General features: G+C 44.5%; 1 protein-coding gene across 1 annotated transcript in view; it reads right to left on the bottom strand.

Annotated features, from left to right (window-relative positions):
- XKR5 (XK related 5) overlaps positions 1–25914 on the bottom strand; it is a 482218-nt gene that overhangs the window by 336045 nt on the left and 120259 nt on the right. The window contains exon 3 of the mRNA XM_044062383.1: positions 22995–23182. Within this exon, the coding sequence (XP_043918318.1) occupies positions 22995–23182 (188 nt within the window). The remainder of the gene's footprint in view (positions 1–22994; positions 23183–25914) is intronic.

Below are 25914 nucleotides of genomic sequence, written 5' to 3'. Positions count from 1 at the left end.
TAGACCTACCCCTAGACTGGGAATCATAAGCAGGATATGTCCACCCCTTAGCAGGCCAATTTCTACTAAACTTCGGTGGCTGTACCTGCAAAAAATCTTTAACAGTTTGCATAGACTTAGCTTTGTCCTCCATTTTCTTTAAAACTGCTTCCACAGGTGAGCCAAACAACACATCAGACTGCAAAGGAGCATCCAAAATCCTTGTCTTAACATGCTCAGCCAAATTTTGATCCCTCAACCAGGCATGCCTGCGAAGAACAGAACTAGTGGCAGCCACCCTCGAGGAGGCCTGCACAGCATCAAAACCACATTGCAAAGAATGCTTGCCCACTTGTTCAGACACATAAACTAAATCCAGCAAGTCTTTACAATCAATACCTTCCGCCAAAGCATCCACCTTAGATTTTAATTGTGAAAGGAGATAATTTTGATATTTCAGCATGTGAAACTGACAATTCAACGCTCTCATGGCTAGAGTGGAAGAAGTATACACTTTCTTACCCCACCTATCTAACGCCCTTGCCTCTTTGTCAGTGGGAACAGGATTTTTAACCACAGAGGCCTTAACACCTTTAGGCCCCTGAGAAACAGTTTCTGGGTCCGCCCTAGGACTCTTAAACAAATACTTATGAGCTTCGGGCACCCTATAGTACCTATCAGGTTTAACAGGAGCAGGAGGCAAAGAATCAGGGTTCAGGAAGCCTCTGCAAAAACATCTTCCACCACAGTCAACACAGGAGGTATAGCTAAGGGCCTATGCTGGGGTAAAAACAAGAATTCCCTAAGCCTCTTCCTGGAATCAGAGTAATCCTGGCCTTCCCATTTAAAGTGCTCCCTCATGGAATGCAGAGTCTCTGAAAATGAAAAATCCTCAGGAGGAGAAGCCGAAGGAGTGGCATCATCCACATCAGAATCAGAATAATGAGGATACTCCTGCAAATCTTCCGCAGAAGATTCAGAAGTCCCTGAACCCTGTTCAAAACTGTCAAACTCTGGTTCCACTCTAGGCCTCTTATCAGGAGGGCCCATAGAACCTCTAATCATAGTAATCAAATCTTCTGCCATTTTAAGCATATGTTTCTTAGGTACAGAACCCGAAAGGCTAGGAGAAGCCCCTACTGAAGCTGAAGTTGGCCTACCTCTAAAAGAAGTTTTGGCAACAGAAGGAGAGGCTCTAACTACTTTGGGAAGAGAGGGAAGAATAGTTACCTGAGAAGCCCCTCAGCCTGGCCTGCCTCCTGAGAGGGTACATCCTGTAACAGTAAAGTTTCTGCCTGAGACTCTATAGAAACTCCTGGCAAAACCTCTGGCTCCACTGAGTCATCTAAAGAACCGACGTCCGGGACTGCCGGTTCATCAACCCTAGGCTTCGCTGTTTTGTCCTTGCGCTTCTTGGATGAAGCGGGCGTCGGAGCATCCGACGGCATTTTATAATTGCAACGCTTCCCAAACACTAATCTGGCACAGTCTAACCTCCTCTTAATAGTGCGTTTGTTAAACTTAGCACAAGAGCGGCAACCAACAACGTCGTGCTCAGGCCCTAAACAAGGTATACATAATGTATGGTAATCCCTATGAGGTATTTGTTTCCCACAAGAAATACAGTTATTCACTTTTTCTGACATCCGGTTAAATACTGAGGCAAGAAAAACCAAAATGTTCCCAACGGGTACTTAGCCAACTCTGATTCGGTCTGAAACTCCGGTTTCGGAAATATTTCAGAACGCCAACCTGCACTCGCAAAACTGCTTCTGCATCGGATCACGCGGCAAAAAAGACTGAGGATATGACGCCGGTCATGCGCATTAGTACCCTGACGTTCTGACGTCAGTCTAATGCGCCCTGACCGACGTCAGCCTTATACTCTGGTATTCGGGCCGACTGGATGCGGACTATACCCAATAGTAAGGACTGCAGCAATGGAAGACGAAGAACATCTTTGAGTAGATACTCAATCCGACTTTGTCAGGAGGGACCTCCTGGATGACTCTTTTTAGAGCAGCTTTGTAATTTCTACCGCTGCCGCCTCCCTCTGACTGGGTGGCACATTGGGGAGACAAGTCTTAGACTTGGGAAGATCTAAAACAGGAATGGAGTATCCTCTGGATACGACCCTTTGCAACAATCTATTGTTTGTGATGGCTATCCAAGCTTCTGTGTGCAAGAATAAGTGCCTCCTACTGCCTCCAGAGAAGAGCAGTTGGGCAACCTTTCAGGAGCGCTGAAAGGGTCTGAAAGGGTCTGTCCTAGAAGGAATCCTGAGACCCTTGATTCTGCAGACCCCCTCTGCCCCTGGGGCAGCATTTCCCATTGTAACCGTTTCCCCCGTCTCTGGTAAAAAGTCTCCCTAAGACTCCTGAAAAGGGCTTTGAAATTTTCTGAACCACAGTGTTTTTTCACTTCACGCTGATTCCTGGAGAAGGATCTTCATGCTGTAATTAAATCAAAAGGTGCTTCAACAAAGTATTAGTTTAAGGGTGTGCACACTTATGCAACCAGCGTATAGTACTTTTTTTATTTTTTATATTTTTTTCCCCTAACAGATTTGTTTTTCAATTGAATTGTACAGGTTATAGGTCACATTAAAGGGGGGTAAAGTTTTGAAATGATTTATTGTAGTCTCATTTTTTTTATATATCACAAAAACCTGGCAATTTAACAGTGTTGTGTACACTTTTTTATAGCCACTGTAAGTAGTTTATCGCTCATAAAGCAAACATGGATGAAGCAAAAACCCTCTTGACAAATCTGTCCAAAGCCCTAGAATTCCTATTAAGGGGATGGACAGTGGAGCTTTCCTGAGCTAGCTCGTTTTTGGTAGCTGCCACAATGACCATGGCATCTACCGGGATTTCTTTGGTCCAGTGCCATTTATCAAAGGGGGGCACTTAGTATATTATCAGCCCATTTGGGTGTTGGCTCTAGTGTCCAGATCCTTTCATGCCCTAGTGGGGTATTGGCTCTAGTGTCCAGATCCTTTCATGCCCTAGTGGAAACAAACTCAATAAGAGGATCTGCTGGGGGGATGGACACCCAGGATGTAGATGGTCTGGTGCTGAGGGTCACCAAGAACACAGACTCCTCAGAGTTAGGGCTTTCGAAGGACCATCCACCCTTTTGATGGAGGATCTCTAAGATGTCTGCAAAGGAGACACTGATGGATGGAGATCTATGGGACCCTTCCCCTTCCTCGAAGTCAGTGTCTGTAGTGATGGATTCCTGTGGGGAATCCAAGAATCTCCTTTTATACCTCATCTTCCGGGGGACCTCCTCTTTGGGATACTCTGGGAAGATATCTGAAGAAAAACAGGGTTCCACAGTGGGAAGAGGTTGGAGGCTATACAGCGCCCGCTGTCATGGTGGAAGACGTGAGGCCTCAATCACAGATTTCATGGGGGTGGGGATGAGATCCAACGGTGGGAGAAAGGGGAATCCCCTCGGATGGGCAAAAACCCTCTCCACCACCTCGAAGGCAGATAGACTAAGAGGATCCAAAAGCCATCAATCAAGAACAGCAGCAGTCTGAGCAGACTTCTCAGGAGACTCACAATCCTCCACGCCAAGGGGAGACTTGGCACTGAGTTACTGAACGTTGAGGCCCTGAGGGGAAGCGACAGCTCTGAAAACCTCAGAGTCAGAGCTGAGCCCTTAAGGGAAACAGTCAGACTTGAAGTGGTAACTACTACTGGATCCAATGTCTTGGCTCATGGGGCCATCTGATCCAACAACTCTGTAGCAGGAAGTCGGATCAGAGTAGAAGCCATGGGACAAAAAGTGGAATGTCTGCTCACAGATCTGGGAGGGGATGGAGCCAGCAGAACCCCCATCTGAATCTGTGCCTTAAGAAATTGTTTCAATCTATCCACCTCACGCTCAGACCAGCTATGGGTAGACCTGATGGAGGAGGACATCAAAGATGGCCTGGACAATGGCTTGGGGGAGGCCTCCTTGGGAGGAGAGCTCTGCACTGATACAATCAACTCTGAGAGGACAGGAGGAGCACAGGAAGCCTAGGGAGATGAAACCACAATTATCGGATCAGACTACCTCAGATCTGAAGGGTTTGGCACCTTTTTAGGCATCTCAGAAGAGGAATGCTCATGGAGAACGCATCCTGTGTTCCCTGGCCTCCTTGGGTTTTCTAATGGGGGGTTCAGTCCCTGAAGTCCTGAAGTGGAAGTTGTGGAAGGTGGAAGCAAGCCCTTCAAGACCAGCTTGTTCTGCCGGTTCACTAGTGCTCTCGGTTTAAACCCCCCCACAGATTTCGCAAAATCTGTCTAGGTGCACTGGGCCTAGACAGTAAACACACTTCCCGTAGGCATCAGATTAGGGAATCTTGTGCTCACGGGAAGTGCATTTTTTAAACCTCAAAGTTTTATCAGGCTTCTCAGCCATGCTAAACCAATCAGAAGAGAAAAATGAAGCAAAAAAAGAGAAACTAGGAAGGAGAAAAGGGGGCAGATATTATCTGGATGGAAGACTCTGCAGGAATTAAACTATAAAATACAAAGCTACCAAAAAACATTTTAAAATATTATATATTTCTCAGACCGACTGATAGCGGACTTACGCAACTCTTAAGCAAAAGTTACAGGAGCAACAAAATCCCAATGCTTCTCGGGTGAGCAGCAAAAGAGATCGGAGGTAATCTGGGGGAATGAGGCATTATGGGATGGAGAGGAGGAGCTTGTGCTTCAAATCGTAAGCTTGGAAAGTGGTATGGTTGGATCTGAGGTCGAGGAATGAATGAATGAAAATTACAACACCAGATCTACTTGGTCCTTCAAACATGGCGTCCCACTCCCATGCATAAATGCAGCTCATAAAGAATTGTTATTCATTAGACATGATTGTGGGGCTAGAGTGATTACCATATCATAGTCTTCTTCTTCTTTCGGCTTTTTCCCGGTTAGGGGTCGCCACAGCGGATCACCTTGTCCGCACATTGAATGGCAGTGGAGTTTTACGGTGTCGAGTTGCCAGCCCGGCACCCAACCTTCCACAGAAGGCACACTCACATGCACACCTAGGGCCAATTTAGAGTGTCCAATCCACCTGCAGCATGTCTTTGGGATGTGGGAGGAAACCGGAGCACCCGGAGGAAACCCACGACCACAGGAGGACATGCAGACTCCGCACAGAAGGCACCCCAGCTGAGGATCGAACCGGAGAACCTCTTGCTGTGAGGCAGCAATGCTAACCACTGCACCACCGTGGCCGCCCATGATTACCATATCATAGTAATTAGGGAATTTAGAGTTGGTGCGAACTCTCACTTGCAGGAGCAGCAGCTTGGTAGTGTTACTGTGTGGGATCAACTACAGTGTGGGTAGAACTGAGGCTGCCTACAAACTCTGCTGACACCAAGGCAAAAGCTTTATATTACACACACACACACACATATATATATATTACACACACACACACACACACACACACACACACACACACACACACACACACACACACACACACACACACACACACACACACACACACACTACTCCATGGAGCACCATGTTTATTAATAATGCCATCAGTCTTTATGTAACAATATAAGGGCTCTTTCTAGTTTTATTCATCAAAAATCCTTTTAGCTGGGAGCTATATAAAAATACAGTGGAGACAGGAACTTGCCATAAAAGAATATGTATTGAACTATTTTAATCTTACCAGGTAATAACAATAGGGTACAACCACTGACAGGAAGCATTGTGTAGCTCTACCTTTTGGAGAGGGGAATGTCTGGAAGCCACAGTCCATTGCTATGTCAGGAGGAACAGACTATGCATATGCCTGCATGTGTGTGCTTGAGCACTGGGGACTGTAATATACAAGAGAGTTGTCAAGCTACACTGAGCAGTCATGTGCTGTTATTTCACACACCTGTTTCAACTGCATGAAGTACTGAGAGCCATGAGATCTGTTTTTTTTTTCTCTTTTTCATACTACAGGAAAAGTGGTAATCTTTTAAAGAAACGAAAGTTATGTATTTACCATAACAGATCAGTATTGTCTCTTTCTGTCTGGTTCAACCTCTGGGTTATCAGATTTGAGACCAGCCATAAACCAAAGCCTTCAGCTTATCAAGCTCCACTCCTCTACCCACAATACCTCGCTCAAGATTACCTTAGATCGAGTTTCCCCCATACTGCCCAAACTGACACCACTCAGTTTCTATGGGAAAATACCAAGGACCCCAACATGGGAGGAAAAACAATCACTCCAACTTGGCTGCCCCATGATTGAGTTGCTCAACATAATGGCAGGTGCAGGAGGGAGAGAAGGCTGAACCATATGGAAAATGAAAACATGGAGCTATCATAAGTACATAACTTTCATATTCGATGTTGTCTTTTCCATCTGGATTCAACCTGTGGGACAGAGTCCCCAACCATATACAAACCTAGGGAGGGCTGATGGAAGGATAGTGCACAATACAGTGGAACCAAAAGAAGCTCTGGACTTTGACTGACTGCCCATTTTGTAGTAGGACAGAAAGGTGTGAGGGCCCACCCAAGTAGAAGTTGCACAAACATCAAATGCAACTCTGACGAAGAAAGCTGTAGAAGCAGCCATAGCTCTAGTGGAATAACCTTTTGGTTTACAATGCAAGGCTTCCCTTTCAAACTATACCCAAAGGAAATACAGTCAGGTAGCCAGTTGAGAAAGTAACCTAGGCACTGTCATGCCCAAATGGACCTTGGAAAAGGAAACAAACCGTTTAGACTTTCTGAAAGATTTGGTTCTGTCCAAGTAAAACCTCAGCCGTCCAGGACTATGCAAATCAAGGCAATGCAGTAGTTACTCCCCTTGTTTATAAAATTCAGGACGCTGATTTAAATTGCCCGTTGCCACCTTAAGAAGAAAGGAAAGATCTATGCGGAGGGATACCCTGTCTTTATGAAAAAACAAGTACAGAGGTACTGAAGAGAGGGATTGCAGTTCTGACACCCAGTTGGCAGAAGTAAAGATCACCAAGAATAAGATCTTCCAAGATAACTTCAAGTCAGCTGCAGCAGAAGATTCAAAGGGAGTCACAGCCAGACCTGAAGCATGAAAGGTAAATCCCATGGAGGGACAAGGCCCTGGACCGGAGGGCGAAATAAAAAGGTACCCTTTAGGAAAGGCTTTGCAAGTTTGAGAGCAGCCAAAGGCACAATAGTAGAATAACTGGAACCAGAGTTAAACAAATCTGCTAGGAAGTCTAGAATGACCTCCAAAGGGTCAGAAAAGGGATCCATACCCTTAGATGTAACAAAACAAACAAAATGTTTCCAATTACTAGCAAACATACTATATACAGAGTAGTGCATGTTTTGTCCTAAGAATTGTCTATCTGAAAGCATGGGATTACTGGCCATCAGGAGAACTGGAGAAACCATGCAGGTAAGTGGAATCCAAAGGATGGGCAGGTCCAAACCCCCTGGGTGATCAGATCTGGAATGGGATCCAGGACCCAAGGAGGGTACTTGAGAAGGGGCCAAAGAAAGTGGAGTCACAACTGACATGGCCAAAAGGGGGCAATGAGGATTACAGTCACTCAGCAATAGGCCGCCTTCTGAAGAAACTTTTTTATCAGTGGGATTGGAAGGGGGAGGGTGTACAGAAGACCCAGGATGGCCAAGCATACAAAAAAAGTGTGTCCTTAGGTGACTATCCCTGAGGAGGGACTAAGGCATAATAGTTGCTGCACCTGGTATTGGAAAGGGATGCGAACAGATCACAACAAGGAGTGGCCCCTGTACCTCTCTGATTCAGGAATCACTCATGCGGAAAGAGAATGCTCCTGTTCAAACTGCCTGCCAATATGTTGGATCTCCATGGGATGTGCATTATAGCCGGAAACCACTGACATGCAATCACCCATTGTCAGATTCTCATGGCCTCCCAAAAAAAAAGGACAGGAATGGATTCCCTCAATTGTTCAGATACCATACCACAGACATGTTGCTGATCTGAACTGAAATCACATGCATGGGAAGAATATCCTGAAAAGCCCTCAATGCAAGAGGACCCCCTCACCTCCAAGACACTGATGTGAAGATTGGTCTTAGTAATGGACAAGTTCCTCTGGACAGCCCTCCCTTTGAAATACCCCTCCACCTCAGAAGAGAGGTGTCCATTGTGATCGTGCCCAGTGGGGGGGCAACAGTCTCCAGGTGGACAAGGGAGATTTCAACCACCACCTGATATGATTTCAACAGATCTTTATTATCACAATGCAGAACTCCACTGGATGCGTCAGATAAGACCACTGCACCGCCCATGTCCATTGCAGAACCCTCATGTAGTAACTTCCAAGGGTAACTAAGCAGCTGGCAAGTGCCATGTCTCCCAAGAGTCTAAGAATAAGATAAGCCTGGGGTTTGGGACAAGAGAGCAAGAAAAAGGTTAGACCTTGCAGGGCCGATACTCAGGAGACTGGGAGTCTTGAAATTTGAGAAACTGTGTCCAAGTGGCAGCCTATGAACTCTATCATTTGGACAGGGAGAAGACTGGACTTCAGACAGCTGACTGTGATTCTGAAGAAGCTGCACAGTTGCAGTAAGGTGTCTCTGGGACTTAATAAAGATGCTTTTGTGGAGGTAGTAGGAGCCAATCGTTCAGGTGAGGAAAGACCTGGAACTCCCTACAGCCTAAGCCATGCTGCCACAACTGCTGTGCACTTGAACACCTGGTGGGGCTGGGGGTTGGCAGTGGTTAGAACAAAGAGAAATGCTCAGAAGTGATCAGCTCCCAGCTGGAAGTGCAGAAACCTCCTATAATGCCTCACACTGATTGTAGGCATCCTTGAGGTCAGTTAACATCCAGTCATCCTTTCTCAAAAAAAGAGTCAGAAAGGACTGGATCGTGACCATCTGGAACTTTGTTTTACAAAATGATTCAACCCGCTCAAATCCAAAACTGGTCTGAGGTCCTTGTTCTTCTTTGGAACTAAAGAGCACCTTGAATAGACCCTAGATCGGGGTTAGTCTGGTGTGACCTCTTGGAAGACTCCATTTTCTTGCAGCTTTTGAATTTCGATGGCTGCATCCCTTTCTCTGATGGGGTGGCATGTCTGCAGGATATTTGAGATTTAAATTTGGAGTTTCCAAAAATGGAGCTATATAGCCTCTGGATACGACTCAACACCAATTTGTCTGAGATCTAGGTGTAGAGACAAATTAACCCAGACTACCTCCAAAGCCAGACAGGTTGCTGAAAGGGCCTCCCTGAGAGGACTCTGAAACACCTAATTTTGCAGACCACCCCTGCCATGAAGGCAGTACCCATTGTGATTACCTGAGCTGCCACAGGAGGAAATCTTAGAAGGAACTTCCTGAAAGAGCTGATGTACTTTTCTATTACAAAGAAAAAAGAATACTGACACCCCCCCTCCTTCTGGTTCCAAGAGATGGTCCATTGAGGGGTAGCAAAACATATTCCCATGGCAGTGTGTGTCTTCCCATCCTTGTTCATTCCTGGTCAAAAAAAGTGGTTAAAGTGTCCTTAACCTTAGGCCCAAAAAATAAAGAAAATCCAAGGAATTGAAGCAAAGAAAAATAAATGTCCCACAACTGGCAGACACACAAGATTCAGACAAACTGTGTCAATGCACAGAAAGGTAAAAGCAACGCAAATTAGAATAAATAAAGAGCCATCAAAGGGGGAGTTAATAAAGAATGCCTTAGAAGTAGTCTGCAAAATTATAAAGCCTCGTCAAAGCATGGTGACACATGGCAACGCCAGCACCAGCAGCTTATAATGTGCCATCAGCCACATTAGACAGCAGATGTGTGGACATGTTAGCAACAGACTGTAAAGTGGACATCTGAGTCTCCAAAGTCTTCTGAGACTCCAGAGTCTGCTGAGTCTCAATTTCTCTTGACACTTCTAACATAATGCCATATTGAAGTTTGGTCAAGTGAAAAAAATAGTTCATGCCCTCAGTATTAATGTGACTGAGGTGTAGGTTTGCTTTCCTAACCAGACTTGGAATTCTGAAACAGGTAAATGGAAAAACAGGAATGCAGGCAAGAGGGCTTGAGGCACGCACACAGTAGTAGTTTCCAAAGTTTATTCTTCAGACTTTGCTTCAAACAAACAATAAAAAACAGTAACCATAATGCGCTTTTCGTCTCACCTCTTAGTGAGACTTCATCAGTCAGTTGCCCCATGTTATCTGAATTTAAAACCATCAAGCTAAAGAGCTATAAAGACTGGAGCAGAGAAAACAATCCTGAAAATGACGTCCGGTGAATATGATAAAAGTTGGAGTAAGAGTGTACACATTCACATAAACAACTCTAAATGCAGACACATTCAAAGTGGATAAGGTATATATTCACCTTATTAAACTCTTTAGTTTAAGGATACAAGATATGGAATAAACTTCATTCAGTCCTGGCGGGTAGTAGGCCCTAGTACGAAGTTGCCATATTAATTCCAGTTTTTCTGGGAATAATGAACTAGGGCCACCCCTTCCATCACTCGTAACCTGGTCAATCACTCTAAATTTAAAAGAGTGTAATGGAAAAGCACTTGCATGTCTATCCAGAGCATTTTTCTGCTTGATAGTTTTAAATTCAGATAACCGGGGCTAATATAAGTGTTTTATTATATATTTTTTCATCCTACTTTTTATAACTGTCATTATTAACTACTACTGAAAGTTATTTAAGATTTTAATACTTTTTCACACAGTGGTAAAGTATTTTATTTTATACTGTTTTCAATTTTACACTTCATTCTTATCTTCTCACTTTTTACTGTTATCTTAACTATTGGTTTTAATGTTAGCATGGTTTTTAAATATTTCTGAATATACTTTTAAAAGGTCTTTTAAGAGTGTTTTTTAATGAGCTATATTTATATTTACAAAATATATTTACTGCATACATACTTGTTTTACAAGAAGCTGGCTTTTTAAAGAAGCATACAATGGGTTAATTGTTCTTTCCTGCTTACCTTGGGGGCGGGTTTGTCTTTTGCTTGGAGGAAGTTGATGTGGTTTGAATTTGTATTTACTGTTTGAAACATTCTTGTTGCAACTGTCTGATGAAGTCTCACTAAGAGGTGAGACGAAAAGCGCTTTATGGTTACTGTTTATCGTTTTTATCGTTTGCTTGAAACAAAGTCTGAAGAATAAACTTTGGAAATTACTACTGTCTGCGTGCCTCAAGCCCTCTTGCCTGCATTCCTGTTTTTGCTTTCCTAACCAGTCCAACACCAGAGATCCCCTATTCAGGGGATGAACCGAGGAACTTTCTTCCAATATGTACTTCTTAGTGGCCACTGCCACAACTGCATTCATGTCTGGACATTTACTCCAGTGTTGCCTGTGTGAAAATCTTGTTTGGCTTCTTAACAAAATCAGTTCCACTGTACTGGGCTTCTTCAGGACACCAGGTCAATAAAGGCCTCTGGATGGGGAACCACCCAGGAAGTGGATGGGCCTATCCTGAATGCCTCCAAAAATACTGACTCCTCCAGAGACGGGGCTTTGGCAGTCCAACCCTCATGCTGGTGAAGTAGTTCTAAAAGATCTCCAAAGAAGGTATCTTCGTTGGAGGGAATTTAGGGGACCCTTCTCCTTCCTCAAGGTTAGTATCCTCAGTGAGGGACTCTTCAGGAGAAGCTAGGTGCTTCCTCTCCCACCTCTTGCCTAAAACTTCTCACTCTGGAGAATCTGGGAGGGGGACGGACAGAAGTAAGGGCAGACTAGAGACCACCCAGGATGAGCTGTCCCACAGCAGAGTGAAGAGTGTCCACTTGTGCAAATGAATTGGGGGGGATACTGGTTGCAACTGGCCATTCCTTCTCCTGGTGGGAGAACATCCTCTCCACAACGTCAAAGGCAGAAACTGAAGCAGGCTGCCTGGAGCTGGCAGAACTAGGATCCGAAGATCAAGGACACACTGGACTCTGGAGTCATTCCAATCTGCCCCAACACTGAAAACAGAGGCGAATTGTCAATAGCAGAGGTCCCAAGCATAAGGGATGACCCTGCAACTGGAATAGTCTAACCTGACTTCGACACCTCTGTCTTGATGCGTCAGCTCAGAGGCCCACTTGGCTCAGATGCAGTCAGAATAGAGGGAACCAGGGTAGGAGTAGGAACCAAAAAATCAGGTAAGCCACTAAGGGGGGAAAGGCAACTGGCGCCAATGATCTCGGAATGTATGGCCCAAAGTTGAGGGGATGAGTCATAACTGCATCTGTGCATGTAAAAGGACAGCATCAGTTGCTCCAATGCTGTGGGTCTTTTACTACTGCCCACCTGGGATGACAGAGCCAAAGAAGCCACCTGAGTAGGCGTAGAGGCTCACCTACTGAATGAGAGCTCAAGTGACCAGATCCAAACCGGGGAAACTCTGATCTGGGGCAGAGATACGGATGACTCCTGCAAGGTAGAAGGGAGAAAAAAGTCCTGCCCAATGGTGCACCCAAAGGGCTAGGAACACTGAGCAGGACATGGAGACTTCCCCGCAAATCAGTGCCAAAAGCCATCTGCTCTGAGATGTCAGAGCAGACAACAGTGCCAAAATCACAGGGGAAGCCAAGGGTCTGAGGGGAGGGGAGGAGAGGACAATTGTTTTCAGTCTTCCTTAGATGCTTTGGCGCCTTTGGAGCCCTGCTTGTGATCTAGATCAGACTGCTTCCCCTTTGTGAACGCAGCCGAAGAAGAATCACCAACTAGCAAAATTTCTTTCAGGACCAACCTGGCCCTAGCAAATGACACAAGTGGATTCAACATGGGCAGCCCCCAGACAGTATATGCATTTCTCTTGAGCATCCTGTGACAGGAGTCTGTGACCATAAGCTGTATACTTTTTAAACCTCCTCTCAATAACTCAGAAATCTAACCATTGAACACCAACAAGACGAAACCTAAGCACTCAACAAATACTACACCTCTAAGAAAACACACTAGGTGGGAAAAGCCAGCTAAAGACAAAACCTAACCCTAAACCTACATTAACTTACTCTAACCTATTACAAAATAACACACAAGAAAACATGGGTAGAGGACTCAAATACTCAAAAAAAGAGGATACAATCTGGTGGAGCAATCGAACAAGGTGCAGTCCAGGAATGGTGGCAAATGAGATCTGAAGTAACCTTTCTGAGAAAGACACTATGGGTAGAGGGGGCAGATTTCAATGGGCTGAAGTCTTTGGTATATAGCCAGTCTCACATCAGAGTCGGATCCAATAACCTCCAGGTTGAATCCAGATGCAAAAGGCAACCTCAAATTAGAAGTTATGTACCTACCATAACGTTCCATGTTAGTTGTCTTCTCTCGCCTTCTTTCTTGCTGGATGGGTTTGGAGCCGATCCTCGGCTCCGACCCGGCACTTGCTAAGCTCGAGAGCTAATTTTACCAGCTCGAGGCAACCCTATATCCCATGATGCAAGGCGGAGACCACCCAGATCTCGTTTGGTAGCTAAAGAAATAGTAATATTTTCTTCCAACTGAAGAGGAGGAAGAAAAATAACAATACTAAATAACATCATAACCCTCTAGAAAGGATCAACCTAATCTAGTGACACTAGAAGTTGAAAAAGGGAATAACCTCTTAATAGAAGATGCATAATCTTCCCGGTCTGACCAGGCTAGGGGGATGGAGGGCAGGACGCAAGAAAGAAGGCGAGAGAAGACAACTAACATGGAACGTTATGGTAGGTACATAACTTCTAAATGTTAAGTTGTCAATCTCGCCCTCATTCTTGCTGGATGGGACCACGTCCCTAGCACCTCTATCCTGGGTGGCTCAATGGAACAGACTCTTGAGAATGGTGGAACCAAAATTCGCTCTGTCTCTGGAGGCCAAGTCTAATTTGTAATGTGAAACAAAGGTATGAGGAGAGGCCCATGTGGCTGCTGCACAAATAGTGTTTATTGGAAGTCTAGCTTGAAAAGCTGTAGATGTAGCTAGAGCTCTGGTAGAATGGGCTTTTGGCTTGAAATCAACTCATTGCCTCTGAGCTGATAAATGTAAGTGATCACAGAAGACAGCCATCTAGATAAAGTTACCTTGGAAACTGGAAGGCCTTTATTGTTCTCTGCATAAGATAGAAACAGTTGATCAGATTTCCTAAAAATTTTAGTTTTGTCCAGATAATATCTGAGCTGGCGGTGAACATCAAGACAATGTAACTTTTGTTCCGCTCTATCAGAATAATTCGGGAAAAACACTGGAAGATCAATGGATTGATTTAGATTCGTCTGTGATGCCACTTTTGGTAAGAAAGACGGATTAGTCCTTAGAGATACCCTATCTTTGTGGAATATTAAATAGGGAGGACGAATGCAGAGAGCATGAAGCTCAGATACTCTCCTGGCAGAAGTAATTGCGACTAGAAAAAGTGTCTTCCAAGAAAGCAATTTCAAAGAACAGGCAGCTGCAGGTTCGAAAGGGGGAAGAATCAAGGATGTTAAAATTAAATTTAGATCCTACTGTGGTGGGGGGTCTCTAATCGGAGGTTTCAGTAAAAAGATACCTCGAAGGAATGCCTTGCAAAGTTTATGTGACATAATGTTGTGGTCCAAAAGGCCTATATGAAAATTTGAAATGGCTGCCAGTTGAACTTTCACTGTGGAAGAAGAGGATCCTGAATGAAAAATCTCAGCTAGGAAGTCCAATACTGAATGAATTGGAGCAGTATAGGGGTCTATATTCCTAGCTTTTGCCCAGAAAGAGAAACGTCGCCATTTACTAGTGTAAATCTTTCTGGTAGAAGATTTTAGGGAAGCTACTATGATATCCCGGACAGGATTAGAAATCATAGGAAGCCTGGCTAAGGATGGAAGTGGAGCAACCAAGCAGTGAGGTTGAGAGAAGGTATGGATTGGTGCAGTTGACCCGACTGGTGGGTCAGAAGATCTGGAACCGGGTCCAGATGCCATGGCTGTACCAAGAGATAATGATGTAGGAACGGAAACCATATCTGTCAAGGCCAATAAGGGGCAATGAGAATCAACTTGGCTCTCAAGGCGGTTGCTTTCTGAATTAGCTGAGGTATCAGCGGAAAAGGGGGAAAAGCATAAAGAAGTCCCCGGGGCCAATCTTGGGTTACAGCGTCTCTGGGGGGATGGCCTGGAAGGGGGAAGAGAGAGAAGAAGTTTGCTGTTTTGAGGTGTAGCGAAAAGGTCGCAGCAAGGAAGGCCCCACTTCTGAAAAATCTCTTCCGTCACTGATTGTTTGAGAGACCACTCGTGAGGCATGAGAATAGCTCTGCTCAATCTGTCCGCTATGATGTTGGATTTCCCGGGGATGTGCGTTGCTATCAGAAACCGGTGAGAAGAGATTGCCCATTGCCAAAGACTGAGAGCTTCTCGACACAGTGGATAGGACTTGGTTCTGCCCTGTTTGTTTATATACCACACTACGGACATATTGTCCGTTTGGATTGCAATAGTTCCCAGGGGAAGAGAGTTGTTGAGGGCTTGCAACGTTAAAAGCAGAGCTCTCATCTCCAGGACATTTATGTGCAGATGGTACTCGAAAGGTTGCCAAGTGCCATGGACCATTCTGCCCTGATAATGCCCCCACCCGATCAGGGAGGCGTCCGATGTAACTGTGGCAACCGGGGCAAGAGGAACAAAAGGTCTGCCTTGATGGACTTGAGGGGACGATATCCACCAAGTCAGATGCCTTTTGCAAGTTGGCGTTACTATGATCTCGTGACGCATGGGAAGTTGTTGAAAAGACCATTGGGTGAATAGCATCCATTGTAGAAGACGCATGTAAAAGCGGGCAAGGGAAGAAGTGTTATGGCCGCCATAAGACCCAATACCTTCAGAGCAAATCTGGCCTGAATTTTGTTGCTGAGAAGAATCACCTGGACATGTCTTTGAATGTCCAAGATCCTTTGGTCTGTTAACTTTGCTGAAAGTTGTACGGTGTCCAATCTTGCCTATAAAAGTAATAGATTGACAAGGCGACAAGGCAGATTTTTCGAAATTTATAGAAATTCCTAGCCCTCTGCAAATGTGAATGGTGTAATCTCTGGCTTGGAGAAGCTGATGTCTGGTGGTGGCAGTGAGGAGCCAGTCGTCTAGATATGGAAACACCTGGAATCCTTGACGTCTCAGGTGAGCCGTAACCACTGCCATACATTTGGTGAACACTCTGGGGGCTGTAGTGAGTCCAAAGGGCAGGGCTCTGAATTGGAAGTGACTGGTCCCCAGCCGAAAGCGGAGAAATCTTCTGAATCGTCTGTGAATTTTTATGTGATAGTACGCATCCTGAAGATCTATCGAGCACATCCAATTGTCCTTGCCCAGAAAGGGTAGAATGGACTGAAGCGTGACCATCCGGAATCTTGATTTCTTTACAAACTTGTTTAGTTTGCTCAGATCTAATATTGGTCTCCAGTCCCTCGTCTTTTTTGGAACTAAAAAGAACCTTGAGTAGATTCCGAATCCTATTTGGTCCGCTGGGACTGGTTGGATGGCTCTTTTTACTAGCAGTTTTGATATTTCTAGTACTGCTAGTTCCCTTAGACCGGGTGGAACGTCTGGAAGGGTTCCCTTTTGTTGAATTGGGGTTTGAATAAAGGGAATTTTGTAACCCTCGGATATAATCGACTGTACCCATTTGTCTTGAGAAAGGGAAAGCCAGGCTATTGGGTACAGTGATAATTTTCCCCCGACTGCCTCCGAAGGCGGACAATCGGGCAACATCTCAGGGATGCTGGAAGGTTTTGTCAGAAAGAGGCTCTCTGCTACCCTGATTCTGCAGACCCCCTCTGCCCCTAGGACGGCGTCTATTATTGTTACCCCCTCTGCCTCTGGGGTAAACTGACTGCAAGGTCAGGCGTGACTCCTTGAGATTTATGAACCACATTTTCCCTCCCTTCTGTCCTTTGGGGTAAGGTCTTGAAGGGGTGGAGAAATGGACTCCTACGGCAGAAAGAGTCTTGCCATCTTGTTCGCATCTAGTTAAAGTGCCTTTCACTTGAAGTCCGAACAAGGTCGAACCATCAAAGGGGGAGTTTGTGAAGGACGCCTTGAAGGGGCCTGCAAAATTACAAAGCCGCATCCAGGACTGACCTTAAAGCCACTCCTGTGCCTGCGGTTCTACTGCCCATCGGCTGCATAAGAAATGAGCCGCATGGAGGAGTTAACAATGGAGTTAAGGATTCCTAGCTGTGAGCTAATCTTATCCTGAGACCCAGCAGCTGACGGATCCTGTAAAACTTCTCCCAACTCTTTAAGAACATCTCTTTGAAGGTGGGTGAAGTGGCATACGAAGTTCAGCGATCTCATGGCAAAAGTCGCTGAAGAAAAATCCGCTTGCTGTACCTGTCCATAGTCCTAGAGTCCTTGTTAGGAGGATGGACAGGTACTGAAGGATCAGCTAGTTCCTTCTTGGTGGCAGCAGCCACCACCATGCCATCAACTGGGACACCTTTGTTAAATATTGTCTATCTGGTAGGGCCGTAATGAATTTTGAAGGCCTCCTAGGGATAGATTCCACGAACTGAGCCATCCACGCCTTCCGAGCCACTACCTCCATAAGAGGGTCGAAGGCGGAGACACCCAGGAGGTGGAGGGTCGAGATCCGAATGCCTCCAGGTATACTGACTCGTCCTCGGAAGGATTAAGGGAGGGCCAGTTCCCCCTCTGCTTAAGGAGTTCAAGGATGTCTGAGAATGAGACATCCTCAGAGGAGGACCTTGGGGATCCCTCCGACTCATCCAGGTCAGTATCAGATGTAGTAGACTCAGGGAGTCTAGATGTTTCCTCTTACATGTCCTCTTACGCGGGGGTTCACCTGACGGATCAGGAGAAGCCTCGGAAGAGGAAGATATTCCCAATGGGGAAACCCGAGGCGTTGGATCTCTGCATCCGGGAGCAAGAGAGTGGGAAGAGACGTCAGCAGGCACTGTAGTGGGAGGAGCTGATGGAACTGTCCGTTGACTAAGCCCAGGGGCTAGTACACTCCTCATCACCTCGAAGGCTCCCCCGTCAGAGAGACCAGAAAGTTCCCGCTCCGAAGAGACAGGAATCCCAGGCCTCACCGAGAGGGAAGGCTCCGAGGCAGATGTCGGGGCCGAGCTCACCAACGCCAAAGCTCCGAGAGGGAGAACGGGGTCGGACAAGGGTCCGATGCCACTCGCCCCCTCGGAGCCGACGAGAGACCAGACGCCCGGATCCCTCCAATGAAGGCCTCAAGGAGGAAATCGGAGCAGAGGACGACGGAGCTGAAAGGGGTGGTATCGGCTCCGAAGCTACAACGGTGACGGTTCCGAGGAGCTCCGGCTCCGAGCACTGTAAGAGAGTCGAAGGAGGAATGTTTGGTGGATGTGAAATAGCTACCGTCTGTTGAGATGGACTATGGAGTATTTGGGCCAATGCCTGAGACTTTAATAGTCTACTCACCACTCTCTCGAGGTCGTGATCAGACAGCCTGGACGACCGAGAAGAACGGCTCCGATGGCTCCGCTCCGAGAGCAGGGGTGATCTCGGAGCCGAACGTATCGACTCTAATGAAGGGGATCGAGATCTCTTTTTTGAGATCGATGGAGCCAACAGAGCCGAAGATACGTCGGCTCCAGCCGGAGCCGACACTGAATGACTAGGTTGGGCAGTATCGGCACCGGATGGAGCAGATACTGAGACTGCTAAGGTGGAAGGATCGGCTCCGGCCGGAGCCGATCTCGACCCTGGTGAGGGTGAACCAGAAGCCGACGGCTTGGAACTCTGAGCCAAAGGCTTAACAGGCTTCGAGGGCTTCCCCGGCGCCGACTTAGTCGGGGAGCTCTCGGGCTTTAATAAGCCTCTTAATATCAACTTATTTCTTCGCTCCTGCAGGACTCTTGGGCTGAAGGCATGACAGATAGCACAAGAGTCCTGCAGGTGCAAAGGTCCCAGGCAATAAACACAAGAAGTGTGACCGTCTGTCAGAGACATCTTCTGACAGCACGAGTCACACTTCTTGAAGCCTGAGACCTTAGTGTCCTTTGACATAACTGTGTTGAGGAAACACAATACACTAACACACAGACAAAAACACCCAATCCAACAATTTAAAATAAACAGGGATAACACACAGTCATACACAAACAATACCTGACAGGAAAAAATTTAGGGAGGGGAAGGCCTAAGGCCTAAGCTAGGGAAAGGGGATAAATAACTCGAAAAAAGGGAACACTAATGGGAATAGGGTTAAAGTAAGCGTTAAGATTAACAAAAAACAAATATATATATATAAATTTAAAGGGGGGTAGACTGAAAGTCTCAAATCTAGTCACTTACCTGGAGCTGGTAAAAGAAGGCACCTCGCTAGCGAAGCGGCAAACGAGATCTGGGTAGTCTCCGCCTTGCATCATGGGATATAGGGTTGCCTCGAGCTGGTAAAATTAGCTCTCGAGTTTAGCAAGTGCCGAGTCGGAGCCGAGGATCGGCTCCGAACCCATCCAGCAAGAATGAAGGCGAGATTGACAACTTAACATTACAATGTTTCAGCTAGCTTTGTTTCCATATTAAGTTATTCCTACAATTTTAGGACAGGTACTTGAAATACTATACATTCAATATACATATATTCAGTGTACAGTTTCATTTTTTATACATCAAAGCATTTTTTTCACATCAAGTTTTGTTTGACAAAGGGAAACATATTAATATTTCAGTAACTATAAGACACTCTTCACTGAAACCATAAAGTCATACCTATTACTGTAATGAACTGACAGTCTTACAATGTCTTCCATTGCATGAATATTTAATCATTAAGGAAAGACTCACTGGTAGCAGCTATTGCTAAAGGTGGACATGGTCTCCTAGTATCTTATGACTACAAATCTGGTGACATCAGCCTTGCTCTGTGGCACAGAGAGTCAGAGCCTGGTCTGTGACCCAAGGCAACTTGGGTTTGATTAGCAGCCCTGGCACTGGAGTAACCAGCCAGTGAGGAAGAAGTGACTAGGGATTGCAGGCATACAGAGGCACAGAGAATAGTGTGATTTTGCTAGTGGAAACCTGGAAAACCATCACTTGTGATTTGAAAGGAAGGGCAGCACTGCCCAAGAGGCTATGCCCCCTGCATAAAAGAGTGAATGTCGTTAACACTGTGTCCTTAACAATTAGAGCTGGGTGCATACAGGTATAGGGCAGCACACGTGGGGGGGGGACTTAAAACTTCTGATGGCAGTCTGAATGATGGCCCTTTTCAGTCAAATCTCACCTTGGTGATGGGAAATAAATGGACCAATATACAATGAGTGGCTAATGACTGACAGTCCACAGGGACAAAGAGGAAAATGTCACAGCTCTTCTGAAGCACTCCATATACCCCTAGGCACAGGAGTAGACTATAATGACTCCTCAGTGTTACAATGACTCTTTCATCCTACTTGTCATGCAAGTACTTGAGATTCATCTTGAGAAAATGCATTCTTCTCAGCACACTGCAGAACACATGTTCTTGACCTCTTATACTTTAACACAACAGTTTATTCTGGTCGCTTCTCCAAACATCTCTGTTGAAATTTCACTCCACCCTCTTCTTGCAAATCGGAATCAAGTCCTGGTTTGTCAATTATGACAGAACTTTTGTCATGACACATTCTGATTCAGTGACTTCTGGACAAGAACACTACTGTCCAGAGTTAATATAGTCTATGGTCCATCAGTAAACTGTGTATGTGACAGACCAACATCTTGCAGTGAAGTGTTGCTATATTCTAATACAGCAATGTGAAAAAATCACGGTTACCTCTCTGGATTTCTTCAAGTGCTTCATAGTTTTGACATTTCTTTCAACTTCACTATCTGGACTGGGCAAAACTGAGATTTACAGCAATACACAGCCGATTGCTCTGAAAAACTCATTCTGCACTTGTAAGATGTAGAACTTTGCCTGACATGAAAAACACCATGAATATAATGGCTTGCAAATAAACACTAATTTCTGTCTGAAAGCTGCAAGTATCAGCAGCATACCTTGCAAACAAACAAATTATGAGGTGGACTGAGCACTGGCCGTGAAAAGATCACACACTGATACATTTGTTCAGAATGGACAAAAGTAAAACAAAAAAGTCTTTAAAGATTGGTACTGGGACCCATATTGTTTAAAATGATTTCTGCATCTTTTCTGAAAAACTAGTTGTTGGATCGCAAAGTACACAGATGATGTAAAGGACAGGACTGGTAGGCTAATCATATAATGTACATCAGATCAATTTACACGGACAGGATTAATATCTGGATAAAGCAACTGAAGTTGCATCATCAGGTAGGTTACAGACCACAGGCACATATTACAATAGAAAATAAATCCATGATTGTTTTAGTTATATCCAATGATGTAACTGTCATGATTAATAGTAATGTGATGTGTTGAGAAAGTGTACAGATAAAATATCGCAAGCTCAAGAAATAAAACAATTAGATTAACGAGTCTGATTTTTAGCACTGTAGTTACTGGTGATTCTGTAGTATTGGCAGGTTTGTTCAAAACCTTTGAGTAACCTCTCTTCAAATTCAGTGCTTCATTTTGTGGTAGTACACTCCTCATCACCTCGATGCAGCAAGTCCAGAAAAAAGTCACAACAGTTCTATTCAGCAAGACAGTACAGTTGTGTAAAATCTTACCACAACAGTAGATGTCATTCTCTTCACTGTTGCACTATTCCCTACATAAAGGATCTTCTGCCAAGGACAGCCCAACGTCTGGCCAGTATACCAAAGCATTTTGTACCTACAGGCACTATACATCAAGTGTATTCTCCCTGCGCACAGCAAAGGGAATAAAGGTGATGTACAGACTCATATACCTTAGAACTGAAAAGCCCCGGGAGGAACAGAATATCCCCATGGAACAGGAGGAACATGCATCCGAAAAGAGAGAAGAACCCCTCAACCAGGAGGGCAAGGAGAGCAGGCTAGAGAAGAGGGGATAGAAGGGAGGGAGCAAATACTACAACAGTGAAGAGAAGGACATCTACTGTTATGGTAAGATTTTACACAACTCTGCCTTGCATCTGTGAGGTAAACACCTTAATCATTATGTCGCTAGATCTACATCCCATACTGCAATACATTGTAGGTAATATTTGTAGCTCCCCATGAAATAAGTTTGCTTATGGGATATGTGCACTAATGCTGTAATTACTTTGGTGGCTCCTTTTTCAATAGTATTGATTTAAAACTCTTTCTTCTTGATTTGAAATCTAATAATTATCAAGACTGTCATGGGGTTACAAAGTGTGGTCTGCTTTGTAGCAAAGGCGGATTCGGTCACAATTAAGCTAGGATTCATTAATGATCTCCAAAGACGGGTGAAACATATACATGTATATGCTGTGTTGACCTTTGTAGACTTTACTGAGGAGACCCTAAGGTAACCTGCAGTACACATTTCATAATAAACCAGTGTAGCCCCTTTCCATGGGGAGCAATGTATACTACCAATGATGCTACGCAGTTTGGAATGTGTATGATAATACTGTTCTTTTGAAAAACAGGAATAAACGGATTACTAATTGAAACAACGTTTGCAACCTTCTCTACTAGTCTACACTCAAAACAAGAAGTAATACTTATATTAAGCCTAAATCCAAGTTACTGGCAGCATTCCACAGCATTTGCCAAACTGCCCAGTTACTTGAGTAAATTTCTGAAAGTGCAGTGATTGAGCATTTAAGAAAAACGTTTGCTGGAACTGCTCATCTTCATCCTTTCCATCTGCATGAGATATGCTCCCAGCTTATAAACTGTGCCATTTCTTCATCATTTGTGAACCTACATATGCAAAAAGTGACAGGATCCTTCTGCAAGACAGTGAATCATGGACAGCAGAGACATAGCAGTGAATTTTAGTATGGAAAACAGCACAACAGATTTTGCTTACAGGACAAGTTATTTTTCATGCACAGGATTCAAACACCTTGAGGACATCACCACAATACAGATATCATAACACTTATGATAATGTTTCCCAAACAGACTACACTGATCATTTCAGACATGTCCAAGACGCATGGTATTTATTTACCTGAAAGAAGACTTTTGTTGTTTTCCATTACCACCATCAAAATGTAGGTCTGAAGCAGCAACTGGGGAAGGGACAGAAGAAGCGAGTCAAGAAGTCTTAATACACAAAGGTCTCCTTGCCGTCTCAGGATCTCTCCCAGGCCACTGGGCTCCCTTGATTTTAATATATTCCATACACCATCCCAAAACCTATATATCAAACAGAGTATAAGGGATTAGTCCAGATAAAATTTAGTTATCAAATCTGGGAGACTGATGCCCTCCTTGCAGGAGGAATAAAGATGCCTTATTGAAGTTTAAAATGTTTATTCAGTTATGTATGTATGTCAAACAGCAGTCAACTGAGGCAAAAAAAAAGATATGTACAGTGAGAACAAAATGGGCTACTAAATTAAGTACTCAAGATCTGAAGAACCATCAACACATCAAAAAGTATTTAAAAATTCAGACACTTGTCAAGAATCTGGACAAAAGTATTATCTCTAATTGATTTATTTCAGAACTTTGCCACCTGAATTAGTTTCTCAGTGTGTGTACTGTGAATAACATTTAAATATGTGACATCAGGAATGCCACACCTTCTCAGTCAACTTTACATCAGGAAGAAGAATAGTAAATCAAAAATATATTTACAAGATAAGAGATATTCTTTTTCTAATGGAAAAGATTTGTAATAAACTTGTACCATAATCTTACTGTAATTAATTAGGACATCACTCTGTTATGATATAGTCTATAGAGTTCTGTTCACTCACTGGACCATTTCAGCAGAAAATAACTAACCAAAAAAAGTACTCGGAGGCTCTAAAAGTGGGAGGTAAGACAAACGCACCCTTTAATTAATATAATCTCCTTTCAGGTTGCATAACCTTGAATGGAAAAAAAATATTCCATCAGTCATGACTCAGACTGTATAAATCCCCACTGTTTTTCATGGATAATTACTTTAATAGAAATTACGTACAGTACAGTTTAGAATTTTTCGATCTGTACTGATATGCCTGGTCAAAATAAATGCTCACATGCTCTTTTTTATATCAGACTATTAAATGAGAATCATACAGTCTCTTCAAACTGCTTTTCTAGTTTATTTAGAAATTAGAGTTACATGCTTATGGCAGATCTGTAAGAAACATCCTCATCTTTGGCAACAGGTAGGACTATATGCCACACAAGTCAGAACCACTTGGCACCTGGAATTACTTCAGGTTGCTTGATTCCTCCCCCAGATGCCAAGATGCTGCTCAAGTCCTTTTTCTCCAGATCATTTTGGTGTACCTGCTAGGCTATCTTGAAGACATAAAGTACAGCTGTGTACACTTACCATAAATGTAGATGTTCAGTGTATTCACTCCTGCAGTCATCACATGTGGGTTATCTGCCTGCAGGTAGCCCTCAACCAGCCTGAATATCAGAGTCTTGGGATTTCTGCTTCGGATGCTATCGTTTCTTCCATGACGTCAGGTCATCAGGGGTATAAAACATGCAGCTGATGCCATTACATCAGTTTTTCTTGCCCCAGATGTCAGGTGTCCCCAAACTAGGAAGCAATTGTATGGTGTGTAACACCCCCAGCAAAAAACAAATCCACATAGTTTAAGATATGCCAAACCAAAAGGATAGGTGAAAGCAAAGAAAATCAGGGGGCTGGAGGGAGGGTAACCAGGACGGCAACAGTGAATACACTCGAACATCTACATTTATGGTAAGTGTACACAATTGTACTGTGTTCTTCGTGTTTCACTATTGCAGTCATCACATTTGGGTCGATTCCCAAAGCTAAGAAAGGGTGGAGATAGATTAAGAAGCATTAGGGCTGGCAATCAGGCCCTGTAAGACTGCTGTGGCAAATCCAGCTCTGGATTTAGAAAAGATAGGCAAGTGGTAATGCTTGGAGAATGTTTGCACAGAGCTCCAGTTTGCAGCTTCCAGGATGTGCCTGGTAGGGACTCCTCTGAGAAGTGCAGTAGAGGTAGATGCAGCCCTAGTTGAATGTGTTCTTATCCCCTGTGGGGTAGGTATGCCATGATGCTTGTAGCAGAAATGGGATGCAGTGAGCGATCCATTTAGAAATGGTTTGCTTTGAAATGGCCTTCCCCTCTGCCCTTGCAGCAAAGCTGACTAGCAGCTGGTCAGATTTTCTGAAAGGCTTAGTCCTGTCCAAATAGAATCTAAGCTGTCTGTGCACATCCAGAGAATGCAGTATCCTTTCCCCGTTATTCTCAGGATTAGGGAAAAAAGTAGGCAAATGAATGAACTGGTTTAAGGCTACACTAGACACCACCTTGGGCATAAAAGATGGGTTAGTCCTGAGGGAAACCCTGTCTGCATGGAAGATAAAAAAGTTATGTGCCTACCATAACATTCCATGTTAGTTGTCTTCTTCTCGCCTTCTTTCTTGCTGGTTGGGTTCGGAGCCGATCCTCAGCTCCAACTCAGCCGTCTTCAAAAGCTCAAGAGCTGCTTACTGGCTCGAGGCTACCCCATATCCCATGATGCCTGACGCTAGCTATCCAGATCTCGTTTGAAAGAGCTATTCCAGACATAACTAAGGAAGAATTCTACCCTAGTAGCCCATTGGACCTAACTATGAAGCTATCTAAGCAGAAAGGACAACCAGAGAAGGTTCAGCCAATGAAATCTGAATAAGGGAGCTCCTCTCGATCCACTAGGATAGGGGGATGGAGGGTGGAACGCAAGAAAGAAGGCAAGAAGACGACAACATGGAACGTTATGGTAGGTACATAACTTCTTTATGTTAAGTTGTCTATCTCGCCTTCATTCTTGCTGGTTGGGACAGCGTCCCTAGCACCTACTATCCTGGGTGGCTCAATGGAACAGACTCTTCAGAACAGTGGAACCAAAATTAGCCCTGTTCCTGGAAGTAATGTCTAATTTGTAATGAGAAATGAAGGTATGAG

The sequence above is a fragment of the Protopterus annectens genome, chromosome 2.part1 (genome assembly GCF_019279795.1).
Source record: "Protopterus annectens isolate FY-2018-M chromosome 2.part1, PAN1.0, whole genome shotgun sequence".
NCBI classification, from domain to species: domain Eukaryota; kingdom Metazoa; phylum Chordata; order Ceratodontiformes; family Protopteridae; genus Protopterus; species Protopterus annectens.
The sequence above is the reverse complement of the archived record's forward strand: the minus strand, read 5'-3'. Positions and strand labels throughout refer to the sequence as shown.